General features: G+C 39.8%; 2 protein-coding genes across 8 annotated transcripts; one reads left to right on the forward strand and one right to left on the reverse strand.

Moving 5' to 3' along the window:
• Window positions 1-613: 613 nt before the first annotated feature.
• On the reverse strand, window positions 614-2,497 carry LOC123491653 (zinc finger CCCH domain-containing protein 15-like). Its single transcript, XM_045223239.1, has 2 exons — window positions 2,015-2,497; window positions 614-1,504 (listed from the first exon to the last, which is right to left on the reverse strand). The coding sequence occupies exons 1-2, from the start codon at window positions 2,486-2,488 to the stop codon at window positions 704-706; spliced, it is 1,275 nt and encodes a 424-aa protein (XP_045079174.1). The 5' UTR covers window positions 2,489-2,497; the 3' UTR covers window positions 614-703.
• Window positions 2,498-3,007: 510 nt separating this feature from the next.
• Window positions 3,008-8,048, forward strand: LOC123491654. Of its 7 annotated transcripts, none has more exons than XM_045223240.1 (8): window positions 3,021-3,227; window positions 4,166-4,252; window positions 4,597-4,737; window positions 4,875-5,008; window positions 5,425-5,561; window positions 5,658-5,751; window positions 5,868-5,967; window positions 6,723-8,048. In XM_045223240.1, the coding sequence occupies exons 1-8, from the start codon at window positions 3,212-3,214 to the stop codon at window positions 7,415-7,417; spliced, it is 1,404 nt and encodes a 467-aa protein (XP_045079175.1). In that variant the 5' UTR covers window positions 3,021-3,211; the 3' UTR covers window positions 7,418-8,048. The 7 variants fall into 7 exon arrangements, with proteins under 7 accessions (XP_045079181.1, XP_045079175.1, XP_045079177.1 ...); XM_045223242.1 differs by having other exon boundaries at window positions 3,022-3,227; window positions 4,597-4,632; XM_045223246.1 differs by lacking the exon at window positions 5,658-5,751 and having other exon boundaries at window positions 3,008-3,227.
• Window positions 8,049-9,257: the final 1,209 nt, after the last annotated feature.

Genomic DNA, 9,257 nt, shown 5'->3' on the forward strand with positions numbered 1-9,257 from the left:
ATCAACTGTTCAGAGGAGACTGTGTGAATCAAGCCTTCATGGTCGAATTGCTGCAAAGAAACCACTACTAAAGGACACCAATAAGAAGAAGAGACTTGCTTGGGCCAAGAAACACGAGCAATGGACATTAGACCAGTGGAAATTTGTCCTTTGGTCTAGAGTCCAAATTTGAGATTTTTGGTTCAAACCGCTGTGTCTTTGTGAGATGCGGTGTGGGTGAATAGATGATCTCCGCATGTGTATTTCCCACCGTAAAGCATGGAGGAGGAGGTGTTATGGTGTGGTGGTGCTTTGCTGGTGACACTGTCTGTGATTTATTTAGCATTTACATTTAAGTCATTTAGCAGACGCTCTCATCCAGAGCGACTTACAAATTGATGCTCGAAAGGAGTTGCACAATCTGTCATGGTATAATAATACAAGTCAAGAGGATGTTTATACAATAGAACCCAAAATCAATATACAGGATTCAGGACAGCCAGAGAGAACGGGTGATTTCACATGAACCACATTCAAGATCATACAGTTCAAGATGTACCCCCTCTAAAATCCTTTTCACTCTCTTAGCAATCAGGACCACTGAGAGGGAAAGGAAACAGCAGCAGCAACAAGATGTGAGCATCAGGATGTTTTATTGTGAATCTGTTTTAGTCATCTCTTCTTCATAGTCCATGAGGCACTGTTCTATTAGAAGTCATCATTGTCAGTCATCCAGGTCCAGTGTGTTGAGTTCTTCATCCAGATCATCCAGGTCCTCGCCGGTGAAAAGGTTCTCGTCCACAGGCACGGCCTCTGCTTCCTTGTCATCGAGAGTCTCCTCTTCCCCGTCGTGCCCGTTCTCCTCCACACCTCCGCAAGCCCCGTTCAGCTGGTCATCATTCATTTCCTTTGTTGGCTTCGATTTGGCTGTGAATCTGTCAACTGCAGCAACAGTTATTCCGGTGTTGTCAACTTCCTTTCGAACAAACCTGGCTAGATCGATGTCCTGGAACTCCTGAACATCTTCAACCTCTTCAACGTCATCATCGTCCTCAACATATTTTATGTCATCAGCTTCCTCATCGTCATCATCAGCCAGATCAGGGCAGAACTCAAATACTTGACGGCCGCTAACCCCAAAGGACCTGCCAGCATTGAAATCAGCCTTCTTTTTCTCCATGTCTTGCTCTGCCTTGGCCACTTTCTCTTGCCTTTTCCTCTTTTTCCAGGCCAAGGTCTCCAGAGTTATTCGGGTGACATTTGGTCCGAGGGCAGATCGCTCATTCTCTATCAACTCTTCCATTGAGATTTCATCTTCCTTTTCATCCTTTTTCTTGTCTATCTTGAGCACAAACCCAGCAGGCAATGCATGGCGGTACATACAAGTGTCAGCTCCACTAGGACATACCCAAAACCAACCAGATTTTTTGTTTTCAATGGCATCAAGGAAATGCTTGCAAACAATTTGAGTTTTTGAGCTTTGAGCTTTCTTCTTTTCAGCTTCTCCGTGCTTCTGGTTCACTACCTCCTCCAGCTTCTCCGTGCTTCTGGTTCACTACCTCCTCCAGCTTCTCCGTGCTTCTGGTTCACTACCTCCTCCAGCTTCTCCGTGCTTCTGGTTCACTACCTCCACCAGCTTCTCCTTGCTTCTGGTTCACTACCTCCTCCAGCTTCTCCGTGCTTCTGGTTCACTACCTCCACCAGCTTCTCCTTGCTTCTGGTTCACTACCTCCTCCAGTTTCTCCGTGCTTCTGGTTCACTACCTCCACCAGCTTCTCCGTGCTTCTGGTTCACTACCTCCTCCAGCTTCTCCGTGCTTCTGGTTCACTACCTCCACCAGCTTCTCCGTGCTTCTGGTTCACTACCTCCTTCAGCTTCTCCGTGCTTCTGGTTCACTACCTCCTCCAGCTTCTCCGTGCTTCTGGTTCACTACCTCCTCCAGCTTCTCCGTGCTTCTGGTTCACTACCTCCTCCAGCTTCTCCGTGCTTCTGGTTCACTACCTCCTCCAGCTTCTCCGTGCTTCTGGTTCACTATCTCCTCCAGCTTCTTCTCATCCCAATTATCCATGGTATCTTTCTCAAGCTCGTCATCTCTCTTGTCAACATAGAGGCTCCGTTTCTCACACTTCCTCTCGAGTGTCAAATCGTGGGAGAACTTGCACTTGTCTCCCTTGGTGCATTGGCCTTGCTTGAAGAAGGCACAGAGAACTGACTTTGGGTCCACCCCTTTAGCGACTTTCTGAGCAGCCACCACTGGCTTGAAAAGCTCGTTCAGCTCATCTAACTCTTTCTTCTTGTCACCCTTTTTGTTCTTGACCACTTCTGCACCAACCTTACTACCAGGAACTTGCTTGACTTGCTGAGAGACATTCTTGATACATTTCTGTTGTTTTCCTCCCTTTTTGTTCTTCAAACCAAATGTCTTGTCCTCAATTATCTTTTCCTTCTTCTTTTCTTGTGTTTTTTTTTTACTACCGGCGGCAGCTTGAGCTGGTTTCTTTGGAGGCATAGTGAATGATCTAACTATATTTTGAATTATTCTATTACGATAGCCACTGCTACATGATGTACTAATAGGCCGCTCCGTGACAACTTGTTACCAACTTGTTACTTGTTTTCAACAGCACAATCACCCAACACACCTCCAGGCTGCGTAAGGGCTATTTGACCAGGAAGGAGAGGGATGGAGTGCTGCATCAGATGACCTGGCCTCCACAATCCCCCGACCTCAACCAAATTCAGATGGTCTGGGATGAGTCGGATCGCAGAGTGAAGGAAAAGCAGCCAACCAGTGCTCAGCATATGTGGGAACTCCTTCAAGACTGTTGGAAAAGCATTCCAGGTGAAGCTGGTTGAGAGAATGCCAAGAGTGTGCAAAGCTGTCATCAAGGCAAAGGGTGGCTATTTGAAGAACCTCAAATATAAAATATATTTTGATTTGTTTAACACTTTTTTTGGTTACAAAATGATTCCATATGTGTTATTTCATAGTTTTGATGTCTTCACTATTATTCTACAATGTACACAGTAAATTCCATAGTGTTAAATATGCAGTGTCAAAGTACATTGACTCTTACAGAGTTATTACTACAACAGTTGGAGTAAGATACCGCCCAGTGTTGGTGAAAAAGTACGTTGTTAAAAGACGCAGTGTCAGACGTACTCTGGAAAGCTCCGCCCACCTACGACTCGTCTCAAACGGACCACACATTTTCACGGCGCCATTTTCTTCATGTGGAATGACTGCGGTAAGTTTCTCCTAAGCGACTATACACACATTATTTGTCATTTTAACAGAAGCAGCATTTAAGAATTACTTTATATCGTTGCTAACAGTGCACTCTAGTTGGTTTTAGGTCTTAAAATGTATAATTTTAAAAAGGCTAACGTTAACATGTTGTGACTGACTTCTGTCCAGTCCATGTGCCAGCAGTATTAAGCTAACGTTAATTAACATTAACTGACGAACATAACGTTCAAACTAGACAATGTCAGCCCGATTTATTGTAAGTTATGTTAATACAACGTGGAGGGGGGATTGTGTACTTCTTGTTAACGTTCAGATATTACAGGAACATAGCAAAGACTAAGGGGAGTTGGCTAAACTAGCTACAGTTAGCTACGTTAGCTTGACTGGCTAACTATGTGCGGGTGGCATGGATTTATTATGTTAACGGCGGGTAGACATTAACCTTGGACACTGCTTAGCGGTGTGCCTTTATTTTTTCCTGGATATTATACAAAATGACTTTCGGGTTTCAAAGCAGCAGCAGTACTGTTAAAATACTTAAGCACTATCTTAGCACACACTTATGGTGTAACGTTTAGCTAACATTATTCAATTCAATGTTATTTATATTGTCAAATCATAACAAGAGTTATCTCAAGACACTTTACAGACAGAGTAGGTCTAGACCACACTCTATAATATACCAAGACCCAACAATTGCAGTAATTGTGCGGGCAAGGCGGTAACATTAATGTTACAAGGATGAAAATCAGACGTTATCCTTTTTAATGTGTTTGACAGTAACTTCAATTTAACTGGCCATTTCTGCAAAAGTGCTGATCATTTCTCAGCACTTTGGTGGCTTGAAACAATATTTTTTCTTATATTTGAGGAAATACTGCTAAAATAAGACCATCAACTTTTAACTGTGAGAAATTGTACTGATACTATTTGCAGGGAGCATGCTGCTTAAAGCTAAACTTGGAGATGTCCAAAAATTTGTCAGAATAACTGAGCCAAATCTGAAAGACTTTTTGATTGCAGGTAAGAATTTGACAATGTTAGTAATAACTGTCTGAATTTAGCTGTTTAAAATTGATATACTGGAATATTCCTAAAATGATGGGACATGTTAAGTTCTCAGGTTTTTGGAACTGGTCCATTTTTGTACGTCTAAATTTCTTCTGTTTTGCCCTTGGTAACTACACTTTAATTGTGGATGCATTGCTTAAGGTATAGTTATGATGCTACAAAAAAAAACATTTTAATCACTTAATAGTGTTTGTTTAAAACCTATTTTATAGGGTAAGGTAGGTGTACACAGTGAAATTATTATATAAATAATGATTTACTTTTGTTTACACAAGCTTTTATCCCTGTTTTTCTAGCATTTGCAAAGTTTGGTGTCCCAGCTGTAACAGAAGGTGTGAAAATTGTTGACAGTTCAGGGACTGAATTGGATGATGATGTTTTTGAGGATATTATAAAGGATCCCTCAACTGGGGTGCTAACCATCAAATATGACTCAGGTTTGTTTCAGTTAATTAGACTAATTAATGAATACGTTATTTCTTTGTTTTATGAAGTTCATGGTGTCTATTAAATAAGTGTCTTAGATTATGAGGGAACTATATATAATTCTTTTTCTTCTAAAAATCATGGTTAGAATCTGTCTCCATGGTGGCCTCTTCTGAGCAATCCCAACCATCATCCCTTGATACCTTGGACTCTGAGGATACAGTCATTATTTCAGATAGCCCCTCCAGAAAACGCCAGAGGCTGGATACAGAAGCCAAGCAAGTAAGACAATTCTGACATTTTAAATTCTGTTCTTGAATCTGTTCTCAGAGAATTAAAATTACATTAATATACATTGTAAATTACATGGTTTCAAAACATTTTTGAAGTCCTGATTAGGGATGTCCCGATCAAGTTTTTTTAAGCGCCCTATCCGATTAAAAAAGTATCTGCTGATATTGAGTCCTGATCAGATACTTTTATTTATTTATTGATAATACAGTGCACACTTCGAGTACATTCAAGTTATTGTCGCTGTCTGGAGGGAGTTTCTTACCATTATTGGCTTTTTCATTGGATTTTGTAGCACTTGCAATCTTTGAGATTGGATCGGGACATCCTCTGACATCATATTAGTTTATTTCCAGTTTATTTGCAGTGGACATAACATGCAGAATTGTTATGCATTTTGTTTTAAGTTGGTGGAATCAGCTCTTACCAACAAAACCGGTGGGGAACGTATAATAAATGAATACAACCGAACCAAGTCCTTGACGGATGAAACAAGACGCAAAATGGTGAACATGCTGGCAGCTGACATGACAGAAATGAATGGGTAATTTGTTAATAGTCCTTGTGTTCTCAATCTGTAAATCTAAATCTGAATCTAAGTGAATATGACTGCACAATCCTTTCTTCTTCAATTTTGCAGTACATCTCCACCCAGACAGGTGAAAGAAATGTATGCCAAAGGAATAGTGACCTTATTCCCGTACCTCAGTGACCCATTCTCTAAGAATGGCTATGTGAGTTGCACACAGTAATAGTTGTAATGTTAAATATTATTGGAAGTTTTTGAATCCTACCAGACCATGTTGTTTTCAATGAAGTATCCATTTTTGTTATCCTTTCATCCTTCAAGGAGCATTATTATGATGGCGAGAGTGGAACTGGGTACTTGGCCTGGAGGATTAAAACTATTCAGAGAGGCACCGCCAAAGACAGGCGATCATCATTCGGAGGTAATACTGGAAAATGTATGGAACAAAACAGTTGCTAGATCAATAATTGCATTTGTTGCACTATTTCTCAGACATATAGTATAATGTGTAACTACATCCTTCAATTCTGCTAGCTCCCTCCCTCTTAGCAAATTTAAAGAAAATATGCATCAGAGACCTACAAAGGACTGTGACATAAGGGGGGTTGCCTCGACACTGACTGGTCGAGGCAACCCCTGGCAAACTGGCCTTGCAAACTTTAGGGTGATTTAAACCAGTAGATGGCATTTTCATACATTTTTCAACCCACAAACTGCAGATTTCATAAATTGTGAAGAAATAATGTCAATATTAACACCAGCATTGATGCAGGGCTCCACACTAACTTTTTGTCTTGGTTGCACTTGTGCGCCTAACTTTTATTTAGGTGCACCAGCACAAAATGTAGGTGCACCCAATTTTTTCCTTGCGTCGCCATTAACGCCACAATTTCAAGGTCACCTTTTTATCACGCTCCATATACATTCATATATATCATGTAACCACCCCCCCTTTGCTGTCCTCTGCCCCTCAGATGGCCAACACCTGTAATTTGGCCTTCTTCCCATTTGGCCTTGGCTAAACCAGCTTGCCACACTCCCTAGCATCAAACATATCATTCATATCATTTAGTTTACAGCTCAAAAAAGTATATTTTACAGTGGAGTACTTCCTTTAAAAAGTTAGCCAGGCTACTAAAACTTTTGACATGATTGAAATTTTCCCGTGTTGTGTAGAATCAGCCAAAGGATCAACTGGTGAAGACATGTCTGGAGGACCGACTGTCAGACGAGAATCCCAGTTTGTTCCAGAGACTGCCCTGACTGATGATGAGTGCAACAAAGCAATCTCACTGATGAAACATTCTGCTGATGCAGACACAATCAAGAAGAAAATGGAACTGACGTTTGTGTATCGCCGCAAAATGATCCTCGACCCCCAGCAGTCAAGCAACATACTGTCTGAGTTTCCACGTTTTAAAGACGTCAAAAGCTTGGTAATTATGTTATTCCTAAATGCTGAACAACTGGCTGGTAGAATACATGCTTTTGACTATGGATACAATCAGCAGCGAAACCGTCCACCTAGAGTAAAGTTGTTTGATGGAAGTAATGATTTGGGGTTGAATGCTATACAGTCTTGGTGCTTATTACGTAATATGCCTTTGCTATTTGGTGATTTAATACAGTCAGATGACCAGCACTGGCATCTTCTACTTTTGCTTCTACACATTGTTAACATTGTATTTTCCCCAGTCCTTACAGAAGGCATGACCATTTACCTCAAACATTTAATCATTGATCATCATCAGCTCTTCAAGCAGTTGTTTCCTGCAATCAATCTCTTACCAAAGCATCACTTCATGATTCATTACCCTCGTAATATAAAAAAACATCGGCCCAGTTCTGCACATGTGGTGCATGCGTTATGAAGCTAAACATAATTTTTTTAAGAAGCAATTAAAAAGCTTTAAAAATGTAACAAAAACATTAGCCAAAAAGCACCAAAGTTGTATGGCAATGTATCGAGAGTCCTTTAGCAAGGAAAGATTAACTTTAGGTTCGGGGAAGATGGTAACACTTAGTGAGCTCAAAGAAGGTCCCGAGATTGCTTTAAAATGTGGGTCTGTATTGTCTACCAGTGTGTTTTCTGCCAAGTGGATCAAACATCATGGTACAGAGTACCGCCGTGACTTCATTATCTGTACTGAGGTAGCATTTGAGATGCCTGTATTTTGTAAAATCAAAATTATTGCTGTGAAAGATGACTGTGTATTGCTCTGTGGAAAACTGATGGAAACAGTGTGTTTTGATTACCATTACTATGCCTTTAAGGTCAGGATGCATCCAGACAGGGTTCAAAAGGTGATCAACATTACTGAACTGTGTTACTTTAAACCTTTTGATGTTCAAATGAAGTATGGAACGACAGATTCCTCCTTGTATGTTGTTCCCTATTGCCATTTTATGGAAACCTAAGGTCAATGTTTTAAAAAAGGGATTTGTATTCTTAATATATTTTAGCCTGACATAGTTGAGCTGTTAATAAAAATTTGAAATGCATTATTTTGTGGTAAGTTGTGATTTTTACTCACTTAATGGAGTATTTGGTGTAATTTGACACAAAAAAAGTGTAAAATGAATACTGCTGAGATTTATTTCCGTGACACTATACGGTGTTAGAATTTGACTCTATTTGAGCTTGTTTTTCACTGCAAGATAGTCAATTATCAACACAATAGTGTGTAACATCAACACTTATCAGAGTTATTTTAACCTTGAGTGTCAACTCCATGCAGTGTTAAACTGGACTGGAATCAAACTCAATCAGAGTTGATTTGTTATTTTAGAAGAGTAAATGATTAACTCTTCCAAGGGTAATATTTACACTCTCCAGTGTTATTTAACCTTTAGTGTAAAATTAAAATAACACTATTCAGTGTAAGCGAGTGTTAAATTTTTACTCTATTTAGAGTTAATTTAACTCTAAAATGTTAACACTATGAAAAGAGTCAAATTAACACTATTTCAGGGTGGGACCATATACACTCAGAAATAGTGTTAAATTTAACTCTTTAAGTGTTACTTTAACACTTCAAAATTTACTGTGTAGAAAATAGTAATATTAAAGGAAAAACCTTGAATGAGTAGGTGTTCTAAAACTTTTGACCGGTTGTGTATCTAAATATATCTGGAACAATAAGAAACCTAGAACCAAATTAGGAAGGCGCCACTCAGTTTGGGTTGGGATGGAATCAATAGCGTTTCATCCAAGAGCATTAGCTTCCCTACCATTTATTAATCGCTTTGGAAAGATCCAGCCCTTATCTGACAATTTTACAGTACATAATACACTCATAGCTTGGAAAGATGCAAGGAGGTACTTGCAGAGTCCAGACCATATATCACTCTGGTCACTAATTGCCCTTGATCCAGATTTTCCCCCCCAAATAAGGAGTATTGGACTTCTGGACTGGAAGACGAAGAGTATTGCTGACCTTACGCCTTTATTTACTCAGGACACTCTTAAATCGTTCCAACAGATAAAAAGTTCGACGTACCCAACAAATATTTTTAAAAGTACCTTAGACACTTCATAGAGGGTCAGAAGAAAGTGGATAAACTACGTTTTCAAATGACTGAAGTTGAAAAACTATTTACGAATCCTACTGTTCGGAGAGGTTTAATCTCCGACATATATTATATTTTATTGAACAGAAGTGCCTCATCCTATGATGCGTTGAGACATGTTTGGGAGAGAGACATTGGACA

The sequence above is a fragment of the Coregonus clupeaformis genome, chromosome 10 (genome assembly GCF_020615455.1).
Source record: "Coregonus clupeaformis isolate EN_2021a chromosome 10, ASM2061545v1, whole genome shotgun sequence".
Classification (NCBI taxonomy): domain Eukaryota; kingdom Metazoa; phylum Chordata; class Actinopteri; order Salmoniformes; family Salmonidae; genus Coregonus; species Coregonus clupeaformis.